The sequence below is a fragment of the Vipera berus genome, assembly GCF_964194415.1.
Source record: "Vipera berus genome assembly, chromosome: 4".
Lineage (NCBI taxonomy): Eukaryota > Metazoa > Chordata > Lepidosauria > Squamata > Viperidae > Vipera > Vipera berus.
This window is the reverse complement of record NC_138206.1, coordinates 5,027,001-5,048,014: the sequence shown is the minus strand read 5'-3', so window position 1 is coordinate 5,048,014 and position 21,014 is coordinate 5,027,001. Positions and strand designations below refer to the sequence as shown.

The 21,014-nt window shown below is 43.6% G+C and overlaps 1 protein-coding gene across 1 annotated transcript in view; it reads left to right on the top strand.

Moving 5' to 3' along the window:
• Positions 1–784: 784 nt before the first annotated feature.
• The window catches only part of LOC308668038 (uncharacterized protein), a gene marked incomplete at its 3' end in the record, with an annotated part of 30,617 nt that continues 10,387 nt past the window's right edge, over positions 785–21,014 (top strand). The window contains exons 1-8 of the mRNA XM_081327698.1: positions 785–921; positions 4,540–4,718; positions 7,307–7,511; positions 8,599–8,773; positions 12,510–12,709; positions 16,570–16,715; positions 17,876–18,103; positions 20,495–20,774. Coding sequence (XP_081183824.1) covers positions 828–921; positions 4,540–4,718; positions 7,307–7,511; positions 8,599–8,773; positions 12,510–12,709; positions 16,570–16,715; positions 17,876–18,103; positions 20,495–20,774 — 1,507 coding nt within the window. The 5' untranslated portion in view covers positions 785–827. The remainder of the gene's footprint in view (positions 922–4,539; positions 4,719–7,306; positions 7,512–8,598; positions 8,774–12,509; positions 12,710–16,569; positions 16,716–17,875; positions 18,104–20,494; positions 20,775–21,014) is intronic.

Genomic DNA, 21,014 nt, shown 5'->3' with positions numbered 1-21,014 from the left:
AACAAGGCAGGCTCTAAAACCAGCATTCCAATATTTCAAATATTCGAGGATTCTGACCGTGGGAAGAAGCATTGGAAAAACGGGAGAGCTGGCTCCGCAGAAGACTCCGACCCAGGAGTGGCTCCTTAAAGGTGCTTTGGGTATAGGAGTCTGGTCTAGTGGTTAAGGTGCTCATCTATCAATTGGGAGTCTGTGAGTTCTAGTCCCGCCTTAGTCATGGAAGCCGGCTGGGTGACTTTGGGCCAGTCACCAGGAGATGGTGAGTTCTAGTCTTGCCTTAGGAGATAGGAAAGCCAATTGGGAGACTTTGAGCTAGTCCCTCTGTCTCCCAGCCTATCCCACCTCACAGGGTTGTTGGTCATGGAGGGGGGGGGAGGAAGAAGGAATATTATGCATGTTTGCCCCTTTGTATTATTTATAAAGTAATAAATCCGGGTTAAAAAGAATCTAATAAATCCATGAAGAGGGGTGCAGCGTGCTTTTCAATGCGCCGTTGGCATCTTTGCGAAGAGAAGGTGCACCAGAATGAAGATGGGTCCCTTCCAAACGTTCTCATGAACTTTTCTGCTGCTTTTGGGTGAGGTGGTTGAGACACAACAGAGAAGCAAGAATTTATGACTCAGCCCTACACACTTAACCAGTCAGTGTGCCAAAAGGGGCCGGGTTTCCTCCAGATTTCCACATTAATTACTGTAATTGCACCCAGCACCCTGTTCCTCCTGGACAGGCAGAGGCCACAGACTTTGCCCCTTCCTCCCGTGACCAACGCCACAACACTGGGTCAGCGTCTTTAGTCCGAAGACAGTGGAACGGGCTCGGCTGCTAGGATGAAGATTGAATTCGCTCCTCGCCACATCCCGTGGGAGAGACGGCTTCAGACGGCTGCCGTGCTTCAATGGGTCTTCTGTTTTTTGTGCATGGGTAAAAAAAAAAGAAGGTTATTCTTAATTAAGGGGATGTTTTTAAGGATATGGAGGTTGCGGGGGGGGGCAGGAGGAAGGGAGGGGGCTGTCTTCCGTGGAGAGGGGTTTTTCCGTGGACCGGAGGGGATGTGTGGTTTTGTGTGCTGCCTGAATCCCGGGGATGGGGCTTTGCTTGTGCGGACTGGTTGCTGGTATGCCGCGGCCCGGTATCTGTCCAGAGACTGGGGGTTGGGGACCTGTTTTAAGGGGTTGCCAGAAAAATCTGCACAGGTGGCTGCATTGCGCATCAAAACCGAGGGGTAGATTTTGCAGAAATAAGACTCGAGATGGACAGGGATCAGTTTTGCAAGCTCCTTCAGGCAGAGATCTGCTTTTCTTTCCTGTTGGCCTCGACTTGCAATAATTCATTTAGTGACTGACGTCGCAGCAGGGCTGGAAAATAAGTGTCTTATGACTGTTTTTTTCAAGCTGACAACCGTTGCAGCAGTCCCATGGTCAGGTGATCAAAATTCAAACGCTTGACAACCGGCTCATAATTATGACGGTCGCAGTGTCCCCGAGGGGGTCAGGTGATCCCCTTTTGCGACCTTCTGACAAGCAAAGTCAATGGGGAAAGCCGGATTCACTTAACAACCGTGTGTCTAACGTAACCACAGAGGTTCATTGGTGGCAAGAAAGGAGTTAAAACAGGGCAAAATTTGCTTCACAGCTCTCTCGCTTCATTTTGAGTTCAATAGGGGGTCGTAAGTCGAGGACTACCTTTATAACACATCCTGGATGAAACTAATCAAGGAGAGAAGCAATCTGGAACGAAGGAGAAATTTCCTGACAGTGAGAACAATGAATCAGCAGAGTGACTTTTCTCCGGAAATTGTGGGGGGGTCCATCCCAAAAAGTTTTTAAGGAATGGTATAAGGCAGTGATAGCGAACCTTTTAGACACCGAGTGCCCAAACTGCAACCGAAAGCCCACTTATGTATTGTTGGGTACCAGGTGGGAGTGGCCTACTGGGTGGGTGTGGCTGTGGTGGTCATGGTAGATTGGGTGTGGTCAAGGTGGGTGTGGTCACCTCAATGTCGCTCGTGGGGAGGGACACCTGTGGGGGGAAGTTGCCACCTCCGAGGCATGGCGTGGGTGCCCACAGGAAGGGCTCTGAGTGCCGCCTCTGGCACCCGTGCCATAGGTTCGCCACCACTGGTATAAGGTCTCCTGCTTGAGTAGGGGGTTGGACTAGATGACCTCCAAGGTCCCTTCCAACTCTCTGTTATTCTGTATTCTAAATTGCATCATGGGAGGCAGGAAAAAAAACAGCATTTCTACTCACTACCAGCACTTATTTGATTTACCAAAAGAGAAATTCCGTGCAAAAAGAGTTTTTCAGGGGGTAGGACAGAGGTAGGCAACCTTGGCCCCTTCATGAGTCGTGGACTTCAACTCCCAGAATTCCTGAGCCAGCATGGGGGAACTATGGCCCTTTCATGACTTGCTGACTTCAACTCCCACAATTCCTGAGCCAGCATGGGGGAACTATGGCCCTTTCATGACTTGCTGACTTCAACTCCCAGAATTCCTGAGCCAGCACGGCTCAGCTTGGAAACTCTCCCTTTCCCCTCAGCATGGCTGACTCAGGAATTCTGGGAGTTGAAGTCCACAAGTCGTAAAAGAGCCAAGGTTGCTTACCCCCCCCCCCCTGGGCTAGGACAAAGTTGGTGAAGTTTCCACAGCCGGAATGTGATGCATTGCCAACGTTTGTGTGTTTGTGTGTCTGTGTGTGTGTGTGCTCGCGCCCTTTGCTTTTATAGTCCTCGACTTAACAACAGTTCGTTTAGTGACTATTAAGTTGCAACGGCGCTGAAAAAAGTGACTTATGACTGTTTTTCGCACAACTATTGCAGCATCTCCAGGGTCACGTGATCAAATTCGGACACTTGGCAAGTGACTCATATTTATGACGGTTGCCATGTCCTGGGGTTACATGATCCCCTTTTGCGACCTTCTGAGAAGCAAAGTCAATGGGAGAAGCCAGATTCACTTAACAACCGTGTTACTAACTTAATAACTGCGCTGATTCACTTTAACAACCATGAGAAGAAACGTCGTAAAATGGGGCAAAATTCACTTAACCAGTGTTTCACTTAGCAACAGAAAATTTGTGATCAATTGTGATCGTAAGTCGAGGACTACCTGTATTGGTTAGATGGACATCCTGCTTTTTCTCCAAGAACTGAACACAGATAAAATTCATTTTCCCACATTACTAACAACCCTGTTAGGCTAGGGTGATGGGTTCCAAAATCGCCTTAAATTTTCTATGGGAGCGGATACACCACCCATTTGCACCTCTCAGGTAACCCTTGCCTGTGCAGGGGGTTGGACTAGATGACCTCCAAGGTCCCTTCCAACTTTACTATTACTACTATTATGAAAAAATGAACAGGGGTCAGTTTGGAAGCGTAGATCAAGGGGGCGCTTCTTGTTCCCAAATATCTGGCATCTGTTGTCCAGGGAGCTTCTCCATCTTCCAGGTCATAACTGGTGCTTTTTCAACGGGACTTTCTTGTTTTTCCTTTGAAGATGTTTCACTTCTCATCCAAGAAGCTTCTTCAGCTCTGACTGGATGGTGGGGAATGGAAGGATTTATACTCCTTGCAGAAAAAACTGGTCATTTGCCTCCTTTTAGAGTCGTTGAGGCCACTTGGAGGTTTATCTGTGTCTTCAGGGTCACCTGAGTGGTGCAAATGGGTGTGGAGCCTTCTTGGAACTGCTGAAAGCTCACTAACATCTGATCTAGGTTTGCATAACTGTCCAATATTTTAAAAAGCCACCTTTCCAAGTTTCAGTTACAGACTAGGTGAAACTTGGTTTAACAGTAGTAACTGCGAAAGGGATCTCAGAGTCTTAGTGGACCATCCCTTAAATATGAGCCAGCGATGTGTTGCAGATGCCAAAAAGGCCACCACTTTCCTACAGTACGTTAACAGAGGGATAAAATCAAGATCACGTGAGGTGTTAATACCACTTTACAAGGCCTTGGTAAGGCCACTCTTGGAATACGGCATCCAGTTTTGGTCACCACAGTGTAAAAAAAGATGTTGAGACTCTAGAAAGAGTGCGGAGATGAGCAAAAAAGACGATCAGGGGACTGGAGGCTAAAACGTATAAGGAACGGTTGCTGGTATTGGGCATGTCTAGTTTAAAGAAGAGAAGGATGAGGGAGGACATGATAACAGTCTTCCAGTATCTCAGGGGCTGCCCCAAAGAAGAGGGAGTCAAGCTGTTCTCCAAAGCACCAGAAGGCACGACAAGAAGCAACGGATGGAAACTGAACAAAGGGAGAAGCAACCTCGAATTAAGGAGAAACTTCCTGACAGTAAGAACAATTAACCAGTGGAACTAGTTGCCTCCAGAAGTTGTGGATGCTCCAACACTGGAAGTTTTTAAGAAGAGACTGGACAACCATTTGTCTGAAATGGCATAGGGTTTCCTGCTGGAGCAGGGGGCTGGACTAGAAGACCTCCAAGGTCCCTTCCAGCTCTGTTATTCTGTTATTCCCAATTAGGGAACCAAACGTGTTAATGTGAAAGACCCCTAACAGTTCTCCCTTCTCTTCCTCCAGCGCAGTGCTGCATTGCCGTCTTCGTCCTCCTCCTCTTCACGCGCTTCTGGCTGATCAGCGCCCTCTATGCTGCCTGGTGGGCGCTCGACTGGGACACCCCGAGCAAAGGGGGGCGGCGCGCCCACTGGATGCGGAACAGCATCGTCTGGCGATACATGAAAGACTATTTCCCGATCTCGGTACGTGTCCCCCTACAGGGAAGGAGTATAATGGCGTGGGAGAAAGACCTTGGGAGACTGGGATGAAGAGATGCTGCCTAGGGGACAAGCGGAGAAGAGGCAGCACAGCCTCCAGCTGCATAATAGGATGGAGAAGGAGGCTGTCAAGGAGATGACGGGAGATTGATGCAAGTAGTCCTTGACTTGCAACCGTTCATTCAGTGACCGTTTGAGGTTACAACAGGCCTGAAAAAAGTGACCTATGAGCGCTTTTCACAGATGCTGCAACATCCCCGGGGTGAACTTTGAAATTCAGATGCTTTGCAACTGGCATGTATTTAGGACGGTTGCAGTGTTTCCGTATGCCACCTTCTGACAAGGAATGTCCATGGGGGAAGCCAGATTCACTTAACAACGGTGTTACTAACTTAACCACTGCAGTGTTTCACCTAACCACTGTGGCAAGAAAGGTCACAAAATGGGGTAAAACTCATTTAATTACTGTCCTTTAACTGATAAATGATGGTTGTATTTTATGATTACAATCATGATTTATCGCTTGTTGCTTGCATGTACACTGAGAGATTCTGCAGTGGAGACAAATTCTTTGTGTGTCCAATCACACTTGGCCAATAAAAAAATTCTCTTCTCTTCTCTTCTCTTCTCTTCTCTTCTCTTCTCTTCTCTTCTCTTCTCTTCTCTTCTCTTCTCTTCTCTTCTCTTCTCTTCTCCCCTTCCCTCCCATCCAATCCCATTCCCTCCCATTCTATTCCATTCCATCCTTTCCCCATTATTCTGTATTCTATTCTGTTCTGTTCTGTTCCAACACTGGAAGCTTTTAAGAAGAGATGCGACAACCATTTGTCTGAAATAGTATAGGGTTTCCTGCGTGAGCAAGGGGTTGGACTAGAAGACCTCCAAGGTCCCTTCCAGCTCAATTATTCTATTTAGTTCTCTTCTATTCCATTCTATTTCTATTCAGTGGTGGGAAAGTCCAGTTGCCTCTTGAAAAAGCACCTTTGGGACAGTTATGACCCGGAAGATGCAGAAAGTCCCTGGACAACAGATGCCAGATATTTGGGGACAAGGAATTTTGTCTCCGGTGCAGAAGTTCTCAGTGTACATGCAAAGCAACAGAGTACATAATAATGATACCAATAAAAGCGGGTAATAGAGACGATGATAAGGATACGCCAGCCTTACAACATGGGTAAATATACTTGGTACTTGGATGTAGGACAGTACTGTGGGAATTCAGCGGAGTGATAGCATGGGGGAAAAACTGTCTTTGGGTCTAATTGTTTTGGCATGCAATGCCCTATAGCGGCAGCCAGAAGGGAGGAGCTGAAACTGTTTACGTCCAGGATGCGAGGGGCCTGTAGATATTTTCTCAGCCCTCCTTCTGACCCCCACAATATACAGGCTCTGATGGAAGGAAGGCTGGCTGCAACGGGTATTTTTTCTGCAGTCCTAACTATCTGATGGAGTCCGTGCCTGCCCTGTTTGATTGCTGTACCAAACTGGATCATATTAAATAAATAAACCTTTATTGTCAAAGTACAACATGTGTACATTGAGATTAGCTTAGCCTCCCCCCGTGCTCTCTCCCCCCAACACACAGTGACAACAAACCCTCCATCCTACCACACCATGTGAACCAACTACACCACACACCGGCCTCCCAAGTCAATTCTGCATAAGATTATATCCCATTCAAAAGCCTAACAGCCCACGGATAAAAGCTATTTTTCAGCCTGTTGGTACGGCTGGCTATATTCCTATATCTCCTACCGGATGGTAGGAGAGTAAAGAGATACCGTCCAGGGTGTGAGTCATCCCTGAGAATCTTCCTCACTCTTCCAAGGCAACGAGCCCTGGCGAGGTCATCCAGTGGTGTCAGGGAACTGCCCACAATATGATATCTATGGAGATTCTCAGTCATCCAGGTCACAGTTATCCCAAATATGGTGTTTTTTTTTCCAAGAGGCAACTGGACTTTCTTGTTTTTCTTTGAAGACAGAGCTGAAGAAGCTTCTTGGGTGAGAAGCGAAACGTCTTCAAAGGAAAACTAGGAAGTCCAATTAATTGCCTTGTGAGAAAAAAAAGAAAAGAATCTTTTGGACAGATGATAATTTTATGAGCCATAGTTCCCCCATGCTGGCTGAGGAATTCTGGGAGTTGAAGTCTGCACATTAGGAAGGGGCCAGGTTGGAAGACCCCTGCCATAAACAAAGCTGGTGATACCAGCCCTGACCTCAATTATAAAATAAAATAAAATAAAATAAATAAAATAAATTAGCTTTTCAGTACAGGCAAAGCAGCCAGGTGCTGCCCCCTGGTGGCATGCTATTGGGGAAAAACCCCCGGAGTCTAGATGTAGTTTTTTGCAGACTAGGAAATTGTACAAATCAACAAAACAAACAACAGCGGCAAGGACCAATTCAGGCAATTGTGAAGAGCCGAGACTGACCTGCAGTGACAAATCAATAAACGGGAAAGTTTATGCTCATGAAAAGTTTTGCTGTTGGTTACAGTAAATTGGGGGTCTTCAAACTTGGCTACTTTTAAGACTTGTGGACTTCAACTCCCAGAATTCTTTGGTCTTCCAGCTGGTGAAGACGGCAGATTTGGATCCATCCAAGAACTACATCTTCGGCTTTCACCCTCATGGCGTCTTGGTGGCTGGTGCCTCCATTAATTTCTGCACCGAAGCCACTGGTTTTTCCAAGCAGTTCCCAGGCCTGAAGCCTCACCTGATGATGTTGAATCTATGGTTCCGAGCCCCCTTTTTCCGGGATTACTTGATGAGTGGAGGTAAGCTGACTTGGAAGGGGTTTCTGATTCATCGGGAAACTTTTGGAAGAGCAAAATCAATCAATCAACTTCCCTCCGCCCTGTGCGTTCCCACAGAGAGGGCCTCCTCAGGGTGCCACCGATCAGAGAATGTCGTTTGGTGGCCCCCAGGGGGAGGTCCTTCTCTGTGGGCGCCCCAGATTTATGGAATCGGTTGCCGGTGGAGCTCCGGATGGCGCCCGACCTTCGCTCCTTCCGGCGCGATCTGAAGACGCATTTATTTGAACAAGCCGGCTTGGCCTGATGGGGGAATGGGTTGGGTTTTTATTGTCATTTGAATATATGTATTCACTGCTTTTTAGCTTGGGCATATGTTTAATTCTTTTTTAACTTTTGTATTTTTTGTATTTTTATATGGTTGCCCTGTTCACCGCCCTGAGTCCTCCGGGAGAAGGGCGGTATATAAATAAAATTATTATTATTATTATTATTATTAATCAATCAATCAATCAGAATAGAGCTGGAAGGGACCTTGGAGGTCATCTAGTCCAGCCCCTTGCTCAGGCAGGAAACCCTATACCATATCGGACAAATGGCTGTCTAGTCTCTTCTTAAAAACTTCCAGTGTTGGAGCATTCACAGCTTCTGGAGGCAGGTGGTTCCACTGGTTAATTGTTCCAACTGTCATGAAGTTTCTCCTTAGTTCTAGGTTGCTTCTCCCCTTGATTACTTTCTATCCGTTGCTTGTTGTCTTGTCTCCTGCTTCTTTGGAAAATAAATTGACCCCCTCCTCTTCTTTGTGGCAGCCCCTCAGATACTGCAACTCTGCTATCATGTCTCCCTTATTTCTTCTTTTCTTTAGACTAGCCAAACCTAAATTCTGCAACCGTTCTTCATACGGTTTAGCCTCCAGGCCTTCAATCGTCTTAGTTGCTCTTCTCTGCACTTTGTCCAAAGTCTCAACATCTTCAGACTGAAATAGTAGGGTCTCCCGCTTGAGCAGGGGGCTGGACTAGAAGACCTCCAAGGTCCCTTTCCAGCTCTGTGTTTGTGTGTGTTGTGCGTGTGGGCTTTAATCTTCTTCTTTTTCCTGCTTTGCTTCACCCAGGTTTAATTCCTTCGGATAGGGAATCTGCTTCCTACGTCTTGAGGAAGAAGGAAGGTGGGAATGTCGTAATCATAGCCGTGGGAGGGGCCCAAGAAGCCCTAGACTCCCGTCCTGGAGCTTACACCCTCTTGTTAGAGAACCGCAAGGGCTTCGTTCGGCTGGCCATAGAGAATGGGTGAGTAGGAGCAGCTTCTGGGGGGTCCTGACCTTCTTGTACAATGTACATCACATGCAGCAGTGGGATTCAGGCAGTTCGCACCACTTCGGCAGAACCGGTAGCTAATTCATTGTTGCCCAGGCCCAGAATGGACTTCCGGAAGCAGCATCCACACAGAGAACCGGTTCTTTTTTTTTATTGAAAAGTTTTGCAGTACATTTTTAAATACAAAAAAACCCCTCCTCCCCCTCCCCTCTCCCCCATCCTCCCCAACCCTCCCCTCCCCCCTCCCTGACTTCCCAGAGCTGAATACAGGGTATAATAATACAAACAAATATAATCTAAAATATGCTAACAACAATAATAATACATCAAATTCTATCACACTTTAACTCTCCATAGTCAAAATATTAATAAAATAACTGCTAACTAATTATGCGTCATAAAAATCCGCTACTTATTCAAATGCTAAATGATACTTTTTAGTCCCATATTTATTCTGAATATATTCAATCCATCTTCTCCATTCCACAATATATCTCTGTTGCGACTGATCTTTCAAATATGCTGAGATCTTTGCCATTTCCGCCAAGTCAGAAACTTTCAAAGTCCACTCTTCTATAGTCAGCAGTTCTTCCTTCTTCCAATATTGAGCTACTAAAAGTCTCGCTGCCGTAATTAAATTCAACATCAACTTTGTATCTATAACAGTAGTATCTGTAATAATACCCAATAAAAACAATTGCGGAGAAAACTTTATCCTTTTCTTAAATATCTTTTGCATATTCCACCAAATTTTAATCCAAAGAACTTTAACCTTTTTACAAGTCCACCATATATGAAAATACGTTGCATCCTCACAACCACACCTCCAACATTTAGGCTGGCAGTTCGGATACATACTTGCTAATTTTTTAGGGTCTAGATGCCACCTATAAAACATTTTATAAAAATTCTCTCTTAAGTTTTGGGCCTGTGTAAATTTCACATTTCTAACCCAGATCTTTTCCCAATTATCCATTGTTATAACTTCTTGAAAATTCTGGGCCCACTTTATCATACAATCTTTAACAAGTTCCGTTTCTGAGTCAATTTCTATCAATGCATTATATATCCTTTTAATATGTGCTTGACCTTGATCTCTAATTTGTTTTACCAAATTTTCATCAGTCATCGAAAAACCAACTTTCTGATCCTCTTTCCATCTTGCCTGTAATTGCCCATACTGAAACCAGGTTTGTACAATCTTTTCTTCTTTTAAGATATTATATGGCTTTATTTGCCATACATTTCTTTCTAAACTTAAATTTTCCTTATATGTAATCTCATCATGTTTAAATCCCACATTTATATTTTCTATTGCGTGTTTAGGTATTGCCCAAGTGGGTATCTTATAATTTAACTTATGTCTATACTTTTTCCAAACTCGCAACAGAGCATACCTTAAAATATGTATTTTAAATACATTGTCCACCTTCTTATCATACAATAAATATGCATGCTATCCAAATAACAAATCATGACCCTCAAGATTTAATAATCTCCCTTGAGTTAAATTAAACCAATCACTTATCGATGACAAAGCAGCAGCCTCATAATATAATTTAAAATTAGGCATTCTAAGACCACCTCTTTCACGCGTATCTTGCATTATTTTAAGTGTAACTCATGGCTTTTTCCCTGCCCAGACAAATTTGTTAATCCCTTTTTGCCATTCCTCCAAATTTAAGTCCTTTTTAAGGTATCATTTGAAACAAAAACAAAAATTTTGGCAGAACATTCATCTTCACTGCTGCAATTCTTCCCAGTAAAGACAATTGTAATTTTTTCCAACTGTCTAATTCTTTTTGTATTTTCCCCCATAAAAGTTCATAATTATTTTTATATAACTTTACATTAGAGGCTGACAGATAAATCCCCAAATATTTAATCCTCTTAACTATTTCAAATCCCGTTAGCTCTTCTAAAGCAACCTTTTATAATACAGTCATATTCTTAGACAATATTTTAGTTTTTTGTATGTTTATCTTAAATCCAGAGACTTTCCCATATGACATTATTATCTCCATCAATTCTACAACTGAGTAATCCGGCTGAGTTACTGTAATAACCAGATCGTCCGCAAACGCCCTCAATCTGTAATCCTGGTCCCTTATTTGAATTCCCTTAATTTTATCTGACTCTCGTATTTTAATCAGTAATATTTCCAATGTTAAAACAAACAGCAAAGGTGACAGCGGACACCCCTGTCTTGTACCCTTTTCAATATTGCAAGATTCTGTCAAACTGTTATTTACTATTATACGAGCTGTTTGTTTCTGATATATTGCCCTAATAGGTTGTAGAAATTTCTCCCCAAATTCCATTTTCTCTAATACCTTCATTAAAAATTGCCAGTCCAATTGGTCAAAAGCTTTTTCAGCGTCCAAAAAGATCAGCGCTGCTGGGATCTGGTTATTTCTTTCCAAAAATTCCAATAGGTCCACAATATGCCTCACATTATTCTTCATCTGTCTACCACTTATAAATCCAGTTTGATCACTATGAATCACTTGTTGCATTACCTTCATTAATCTAATGGCTAAAATTTTTGCAAATATCTTATAGTCAGTATTTAAAAGCGATATTGGTCTATAATTCTTGGCTTGAGTAGCATCCTGATCTTCCTTCGGGATCAACGAAATAAAGGCCGTTTTCCACGATGGGGGCACTCCTCCTCCCAATTGAATTGTCTTAAACAATTCTCTTAAGAGGTTCCACCATTTCTAACTGGAAATTTTTATAATAAACGGCAGTCAAACCGTCTGTTCCCGGTGCTTTACCCACTTTTAATTGTTTAATTGCTAGAAAAATTCTTTCCTTCTCCTCAAAATTCTTGGAGCGATCTCTTTTAAAATTAAAACTTCTTGCTCTGCAACTGGAAATTTATTATTATAAAAGGCTTGAATAACCTCATTTCTGATTGCTCTCTTTGTAAAGTACACCACCACATCTCTAGGTAGCTTCCTTTGTCTTGCAATCCAGGAATTAACACGAAATATTTTGTCTATATCCACCATGATCTCTTTTGTTGAGCGCCCCAAAACCTGTTCAAGGGCTTCTGAGACTACTTTTTTCAAATTTTCCTTAGAATCTTCCTTCAACCCTCTAATTCTCACAGCAAACTCCATCTCTCTATGCTGGACCAATAATAAATCGTCGTCTATCTTTTCCATCACCATTTCAGCATCCGTCATTTTGGCATCCAATTTCATATTATTTTGAACCGGTTCTTGACAGATTTGAATCCCACCACTGGGTGGATACATAGATAGATAGATAGATAGATAGATAGATAGATAGATAGATAGATAGATAGATAGATAGATAGATAGATAGATATGATAGGTAGATAGATGTGATAGATAGACAGACAGATGATAGACACACAGATAGATAGACAGACAGACAAACAGAAGATAGACAGATAAGAGTGGTGGGATTCAGCCGGTTCGCACCACTTCGGCAGAACCGGTAGCTAATTCTTTGTTGCCCAGGCCCAGAATGGACGTCCGGAAGCAGCATCCACGCAGAGAACCGGTTGGTCACAGATTTGAATCCCACCACAGATCACACGAAGTATTAGCCTGTTTCCCTTAAACGTGCAAAGGTTGAGAAAGAGTGCTGGGATCCATTATTTGCAGCCACCCAGCCCTCCTCAGTTATCTCAACCGGTTTGGTTCCGTCTCTCCTTCTGCTTCCGCTCCGTTCCCAGCACGCCACTTGTTCCCGTCTTCTCTTTCGGAGAGAACGAGCTGTATGATCAGGTCGAAAACCCCAAAGGATCCTGGCTGAGGTGGACACAAGAACATTTGCAGAAGATCATGGGAATCTCGCTGCCTCTCTTCCATGCCAGAGGGATCTTCCAGTACACCTTTGGGTTGATTCCATACCGGAAGCCGATCTTCACTGTGGGTAAGTCCGTGTTTCTCCCATGGCATCCAGAAATGAGAGGCAAGTAAAACGAGGAGGGATCTGCTGGACGCGTTCGTCCTTCTTTGAGGATTGTTCGAGGTTTCCTCTTATTAGCCTTCCCAGGTAGGTGAGAGAGGAAGCACAACCGGATCTGCTAAGGCGACATTACACGAAGTCCTCGACTTATAAACATTAAAGGTTAAATTGGAATATTGATGAGAAATTAAAAATTGAGTAAAAATTAATAACAGGATAGGGATTGTTTATGACGATTGAATGTAATTAAGATAAGGTAAAAATGTTGATAAATGTACTAATGATGTTTTTAATTGAGTTGATATAATTAGTAATGTGCTAACTCGAATACGAGACAGTAAATGTTAAGGGGAAAAAGAGAGGAAATATCTATCTGATGTTGTAACCTGAGATTTGCACTAAGATTTTGCTATTGAACTATTTATTAGCCCAGTCACCACGTTGCTTTTTAAATATTCAAACGTAAAATTGGAAAATTAGTAAAATATTTAAAGAAAAAGAAAAAAAGAAGAAGAAAAGAAAGTCCTCGACTTCCGGTGGCGACGCGACGCTGAAAGACAGCCGTTTTCGGGCTGCCCGCTCCGCAGCTGTGTTTTTCCATCGTAAACAGCGCCGATCAGCTGTTTAGATGGATTTGAAGCCCCCTCCTCGGGAGAAGAGGAGGGGGTGAGGCCCCAGGTAGGGGTTGAGCTCTCCGGGGCCGCCTGAGATGAGAGCTTGGGCGGCTGAAGGATGAGCCCCCCCGAAGCCTGGGTTGCTCCGAGCTGCGCAGCGCCTCTGCTCTGGGATTTTTGGAGCAGAGCCAGGCGTTAGCAACCACCCCTGCCAAAAGGAAATACTTTTGATTATCAAGATGCAGGCAGAGCGGTACAGGAGGTCAAGGTGAAGTGGACTCTTTATTTTTACTCTCTAGCTCAATAGATTTTATAGCTTTAAAGTGAAAGTGCGTAATAAGTGAAAGTGGGGGAAGATGGCGGCTAAAACTTCTAAAGCTCTTCGGAATGCGGGGTCTTCCCTGGTGCAAGAGACCTCATTGCAAGCTTTGCTTCCTCCTGCATCTCCCCCGGTATTGACGCTTAAGGATTTACAAGACGCTCTTGGAAAGCATGCACAATTGATGTCTGATATGATGGATGAAAAGTTGAAAAAGCTGGAGGAGAAAATGGAGGAGAAAATGGAGAAATTGGAGAAGACGATGGAAGAGAAGCTGAGAGCAATGAGGGTGGACATCTTGTCTATGGTTGAATCCGTAGCTGAATGTGTGCTACAGCTGGATATAAAAGTGGAGGATCTCAGTCAAAAGAACTCTATATTAGAAGCAAAGGTATTAGAAAATGAAAATATAAGGGATAAAATGGACGATGAATTGAGCCTTGTTCAGTATAATCAGATGCAGTATGCTATTAGAATTAGGGGTTTAAAGGAGAATGGTAAAGAAGATTTAAAGCAGCTGATTTCTGAGGCTCTGGAAGGGGTACTGGGCCAGTCAGCATCTGAAATTGAGGGAAATATGGACAAAGTTTTTCGTGTAAATTCATGGATTGCAAGACAGAGGAAGTTACCCAGAGATGTGGTGGTCTATTTTACAAAGAGAGTAATTAGAGATGAAGTCATTCAAGCTGCTTATGATACTAATTTGGTAGTGGCTGAGCAAGAAGTTTTGGTTTTAAAAGAGATTCCTCCGAAGATCCTAAGGAGAAGGAAAGATTTTGCATTTCTAGTACAGGAACTTAAGAAACGTTATATTAAGTTTAGATGGGAGATTCCAGTTGGATTGGTGGCGACGCACGAAGGTAAAAGACATCGTTTGGTTACTGTGGCTCAGGCACGTGATTTTTATAGTAATGTGTTAAAAGCAACCCCCCTATCATCTTTGGAAGCTGCAAAAGGATACGGTGTGGGAAAGCTTCAAGATGTTGCAGATAGACAGACAGAGGACAATGGTGTTGGAGGGGATCAAGTCACAGTCTCATCGGTTGCTGCAGGAGGCCAGAAGATGACGCGCGCCGCCCTAAGAAGAGCGAGACGAGAGCAAGAGCAAGACCAGCAGAAAGTTATGGAATCTTCAAAGTGTGCTTACAGTGAAGATGTGGGAGGAGAACGGTCTAAAGAAGTTTTGGGGGTGATGACAGAGGTGCTCCAAAGGTTTTGGGGCGTTAAGATTGCTGATTAAATTTTTAGATTAGAATGTCAATGGAGTAAAACTATTATAGAGGAGAAAGAAATTTTTTTTTTTAATATTTCACACAATTTAAGATTGATGTTATTTGTTTGCTAGAAAAGTATATTAGGGTTATGGACTTAAAGTATGTGTTGAACTAAGAATGGGTATGTAAGCTCCTAATTAACAACAAGTTGTCTTAGAGATTGCCTAAATCTTTTTTTTACATATACTTTTTATATTTGAACTTTTATTTGAACTTAAGGATGATTTGGAACTGCGAGACATTTGGCGTGATACATGCAAGAACTATTTTTGATCATAGTTTAGTTTGGTCGGAGATTATTAAGATTAACAGAGATAGGCGCTTTTGGCGCGTAACTGAGAATTTGTTTGGAAATTAGAGAAAGGTGGGAGAATGCAAATAGCAGGTGAAAGTTTTTTTTTCTTTTCTTTTTTTTTTGAAATTAATATGAATAAGGACTGGGATTAAGAAAATTTATTTTGAGTAAAGCTCTTTTTCTGTTTTCCTCTTTTTCTTTTCTACTTTATTTGTAATATTAATATTGTTTGTACTCATTTTATATGAGCTAGAGAGAGATAGAATTTATAGTTTATTGTTGATAACATAGGGGTGTTTATGTTTGTTTTTCGATTTTATGCCCTGTATTTAGCTCTGGGAAGTCGGGGGGGGGGAGGAGGGAGTGGGGGAGAGGGATAGGGAGGGTTGGATAGGGGTGGGGGAGGGGGGGATTAAAGTCAAAATGTATTGTAAAACTTTTTAAATAAAAAAAAAGAAAAGAAAGTCCTCAATTTATGACAGTTGTGCCCGACTTTTCTGTGGCTGGGAAATTTGTGAAGTGAGCGATGTCCCATTTTACAACATTTCCTACCAAGCTCTTTAAGTGGATCGCTGCAATTGCTAAGTTAAATCAAACGGTTGTTAAGTGGATCTGGCTTCCCTCTTGACTTTGCGTGTCACAAGGTCGCAAAAAATGTGTGACCCCAGGACGCTGCAACCGTCGTAAGTACACGCCAGTTGCCAAGCCTCTGATGTTTGACCATGTGACCCTGGGGAGGCTGCAACGGTCGTAAGAGTGAAAAGTGGTCATAAGTCACTTTTTTCAGTGCCGTTGTAACTTTGAACGGTCACTAAACAAACCGTTGTAAGTCAAGGACTAGCTGTAGTGCATTTTAAACAATGTCTGTACATTGCCTATAGTCGCTTTTGGTGAAATGGGTGGCACACAAGTTTAAATAAAATAAAATAATAAAATGAAGAAATAAAACTAAATTAAAAAAGTCATCAAATAAAATAAAGAATAGAGCAGAATAGAATAGAATAAAATAAAATAAAATAAAATAAAGAATAGAATAGAATATGTAGAATAATAATAGAATAATATAGAATAGAATAATAATATAATAGAATAATAGAATAGAATAGAATGATAGAATAGAACAGAATGAATAGAATAGAATATTCGAATAAGAATAGAATAGAAAAATTAAATTAAATTAAATTAAAAAATTAAATTAAAAAATTAAATTAAATTAAATTAAAAAATTAAATTAAATTAAATTAAATTAATTAAATTATTAAATCAAATTAAATTAAATTAAATTAAATTGAACTATTATTTCTCCTGTTTGGTCCCTCCAGTGGGAAAACCCATCCAGGTGGGGAAGAAGCACAATCCCAGCCAAGACGAAGTTGATGAGCTGCATAAGAGATACTTGGAGGAGCTTTGCAAGCTCTTTGAGGATCACAAATTGAAGTACAACGTGCCAGAAGACAAGCATCTCTCTTTCATATGAGGCACCAAAACCCACAAACTTTGGCACCGGCGACAAGGATCTGAAAACATCGAAGCCGCAAGAGACAAGCGAATCTTCCATGGAAACCCAGAGATATATTCCTTTTGGGCCAACGGACAAATCGTTGTAAAAATTAAAACCTCACGCATATTTGTTTTTATTTAGGATAACAGTCGTGAGACTTTTATGGGCATAACAGTGAAGAATGATACTTACGTGTGGAAAGTTGGAATTTTTTTTGGTATATTTCTGCTTAGTAACCTCTTTCATTCTTTGCTTTCCCCCCCTACTTTTCTATCTTAATTATTGGTTCCTGTTAATTTTTATCTCGCTCGGTTAAAACAGAGTGTTCAAACTTGGCCCAACTCCCAGAATTCCTCAACCAGCGTGCCTGGCTGTGGAATTCTGGGAGTTGAAGTCATAAAAGGGCCAAGTTTGAAGACCCCTGGTTTAAAAGTTCTAATCAAGCTGTTTAAGAAAAAGAATCTGCAAGTGACAGATCAAACAGGAAAAAATTCTTCTTATCCCAGTGGCTGTCAGACTGTTTCTTTCTTCACCCCTGTTCTGTATCGGTCCTTTTTTTGTTATAGGGATGGGGATTAAAAATAGGTTTTTGAGTTCACAAGAGCATTTAGTGCCTGAACTGGACAAGAATTGGAAGAAAAGGAAGAATGTATATCTTATATTGTATTTCACATTATATCATATTAGCTTATCTCTCATCTTATACCTTTATCTGATACCTTCCTCTTATATCAACCTCTTATATAACTTATACTGTGCATCTTGCATATAGCATATTAAATCCGATGAGATCCTATATGTGTTGTTATCATGATATTATTATTATTATTATTATTATTATTATTATTATTATTATTATTATTATTATTATTATTATTATTATCATTATTATTATCATTATTATTATTATCATTATTATTATTATCATTATCATTATCAATTATGATGCTCAGGATCTCCATAAAGAGGAAAGTCGGGCGAAATAATAGCCTGATCCTAGGAATCTGGGGAGGGGGCGGCTTGAGAGGTCCGGATCCTCCGCCTCCCGATCTCCCCTTCCCCCCTTCCACCGGCGCCGGTCCCGCCACGGGAAGCCCCCCGCCCTACCTCGCAGGACCCCCGCGTAGGCGGCGAGCAGCGTCTTCATGGCTTCGGCGCCCATCCGAGCCGCGGCGGGCAGCGGAGGAGGAGGCCAGGCAGCCCGAGGGGGAATCTCCGCCGCCCGGCTCGGCTCGGCCAGCCCAGCGCAGCGCCCGCCGCGCCGCCCTTTAGAGCAGCTGCCCGGGGCGGAGCTGGGCGGGCGGGCGGGAGGAGCCGGGGCCGGGGCGCGCCGCCCGGGCATTGTGAGGCTGCCGGTGGGGAGGGGGCGCGCAGGGAGGGGAGGGGGCGCCCAGAAGAGGGGGGGACCCAGGACCAGGGGCAGGGGCAGGCAGAAAGAGGGGCATTCACAGGACCAGGGTCACTTAAAAGAGGGGGGGGACCCAGGACCAGACAAAGACAGAATGAGGGGGTACACAGGACCAGGGACAGGCAGAAAGGGGGGGATACACAGGGGAGGGGGTCACTTAAAAGAGGGGGGGACCCAGGACCAGAGAAAGACAGAATGAGGGGGTACACAGGGGAGGGGTCACCCAGAAAAGTGGGGAGACCCAGGTACAAGGATGTTATGTATTGGGCTCTGGTCCTGTATTTTGGTCAGCCCCAAGCGGCAAGGGCGGGTTCAATCCTATTGGCTGCCACCATAGGGCTAGCCCTGGAGGCTAAAATCTATGAAGAACGGTTGCAGGAATTGATTATGTCTAATTTAATGAAAAAACGACTGTTTTATATTCTATGTTCTATAAGGAGGAATTTCCTGAGAATAATTAATCAGCGAAGCTCCAGATTTTCTGCAAACGTGGGACCTTTGACATTTTGTTCTTCAAGCTGCTTTACAAAAGCTACACAGGAGAGACCTTGTTTGTTCTGGGGTCCCTGGTGCTCTCTGAGCTTGGTTGTCTTCTGGCAGACGTTTCATGACCCCGCTAGGTCACATCATCAGTGCACTGTTGAGTGTTGGGACATGAAACATCTACCAGAAAACAACCAAGCTCAAGAGAGCACCAAGGACTCCACAGTTCAACCCGGAGCCACAATTATTCTCTTCTCTTGAGACCTTGTTCTCCAAAAGAGGCACCCGAGAATCTGTTCAATTCCGGGGGTGGGCAAAGCAGAGAGCTGGCAGAAGGACAACGCTCCAGAAAGTGTCGCCTCTAACCAGGAATCCAAACCTAGATTTGCTCCCCTGCCCTACTCCAAATTCATTCCTCTTGCGTTTGTGACGTGATTTTTGTGGCTTCCTCTTGACGGCCTGCGTTATGCCAGCTTGCTCTGTTTTTACACATGGCTCCATATGTGGCTTTGGCAATGGGTGCCAAAATATTCATTGTGTTCCTAGAGAGGCACCACATTAATTCTACATTGTTGGGAATCTTTTTGCCCCCTTTTTGGACAGTAAATTCTGTTTTTTTTTTGTTTTTTCCCTTTAGACTTTTAATCCATTTTTATTACTTTGTAAATAACTCAAGGCACTGGGTATACATAATACTTCTTCCTCCTTTTTCCCCACAACAACCTCCCTGCGAAGTGGGCTGGGCTGGGAGAGAGGAACCAGCCCAAAGTCACCTAGTTGGCTTTCCTGCCTAAGGCGGGACTAGAACTCATAATCTCTTGGCGATTGGTCCAAAGTCAACCCAGTTGGTTTTCCTGCTTGGCAGCTGGCATGTACTTAGGACGGTTGCAGCGTCCCGGGGTCACGTGATCCCTTTTTGCGACCCTCGGACAAGCAAAGTCAATGGGGGAAGCCAGTTTCACTGAACGACCGTCTTAATAATTTAACAGCTGCCGTGATTCACTTAACAGCAGTGGCAAGGAAGGTTGTAAAATGGGGCCAAACTCACAACATCTGGAAAACTGGGGTTCAGCTGAGGTCGTAAGTCGAGGATTGCCTGTACTGTCTGTTTCCCTTTTTGCACAATTGTGATATTTAACCCTGACCAGGTTTTTGCTTCCTAAGAGAGACCGTCAAGCAGAAACTTCCTAGAGATTTGTGTCAGTCACAGCCACACTGGAAGACTTGCTTTTTTGTTGTTTTTCCCAAGGTGTGCGAGGGACAGGTTGGGCGGCCCCACCCCAGCCTCATTCTTCTCTTGTTTGGCAGTACATGCAGCCCACGACATAAGACCACAATTGGGCTCAAAATTCCTCTTGCTAAACGAGTCAAGTTGTTGATTGAATTTTGCCCCATTTTACGACCTTTCTTGCCAGAACTGTTGTGAACCTTTGCAGTTATTACATTACTAACATGGTTCTTCATTGGTTTCCTCCTTGACTTTGCTTGTCAGAAGGTCGCAAAATGGGGACACTGAAACCGTCATAAATATGAGTCGGTGGCCAAGTGTCCGAATTTTGATCACGTGACCACGGGGGATGCTGCATCTATTGTCATGTGTGGAAAATGGTCATCAATCGCTTGGGTGCCGTTGTAACTTTGGATGGTCAGTAAAACAAACGGTTGTAAGTCCAGGACATTAATTTTTCTATCTTCTGGATCTCTGTCGGGCAGAAGAACATTCTTCAGCAAGGTAAAGAAGGAAATAAATGTGGCAAAGGTTTCGTGTGGGTTGTGGGTTGTTTTTTTTAGTTAGGACTAAGTGGTGTCTGGGTGTGTAAATGTCCTGCCTCTCCTTGCACAATTCTCTCTATAGCCCTCTGCAGAGTGCAAAGCATGGCCTTTCACCCACCACCGCTGGACGTCTTCGGATTGGGACACCAGGCAACCTGGAACGTTCCCTCGGGACAGAAGGACACGCCTGATGGAAAAAGAAATCAGCTTCAACGTTTCTGCCGTCTCCATAACAAGGCAGGCTCTAAAACCAGCATTCCAATATTTCAAATATTTGAGGATTCTGACCGTGGGAAGAAGCATTGTAAAAACGGGAGAGCTGGCTCTGCAGAAGACTCCGACCCAGGAGTGGCTCCTTCAAGGTGCTTTGAGTGACGGATCCTAGCAGGGCATAGGAGTCTGGTCTAGTGGTTAAGGTGCTGGTCTAGAAACTGGGAGACGGTGAGTTCTAGTCCTGCCTTAGGCATAGAAGCTGATTGGGTGACTTTGGGCCAATCACCAGGAGATGGTGAGTTCTAGCCCCGCCTTAGACATGGAAGCCGGCTGGGTGACTTTGGGCCAGTCACCAGGAAAAGGTGAGTTCTAGTCCTGCCTTAGGAGAT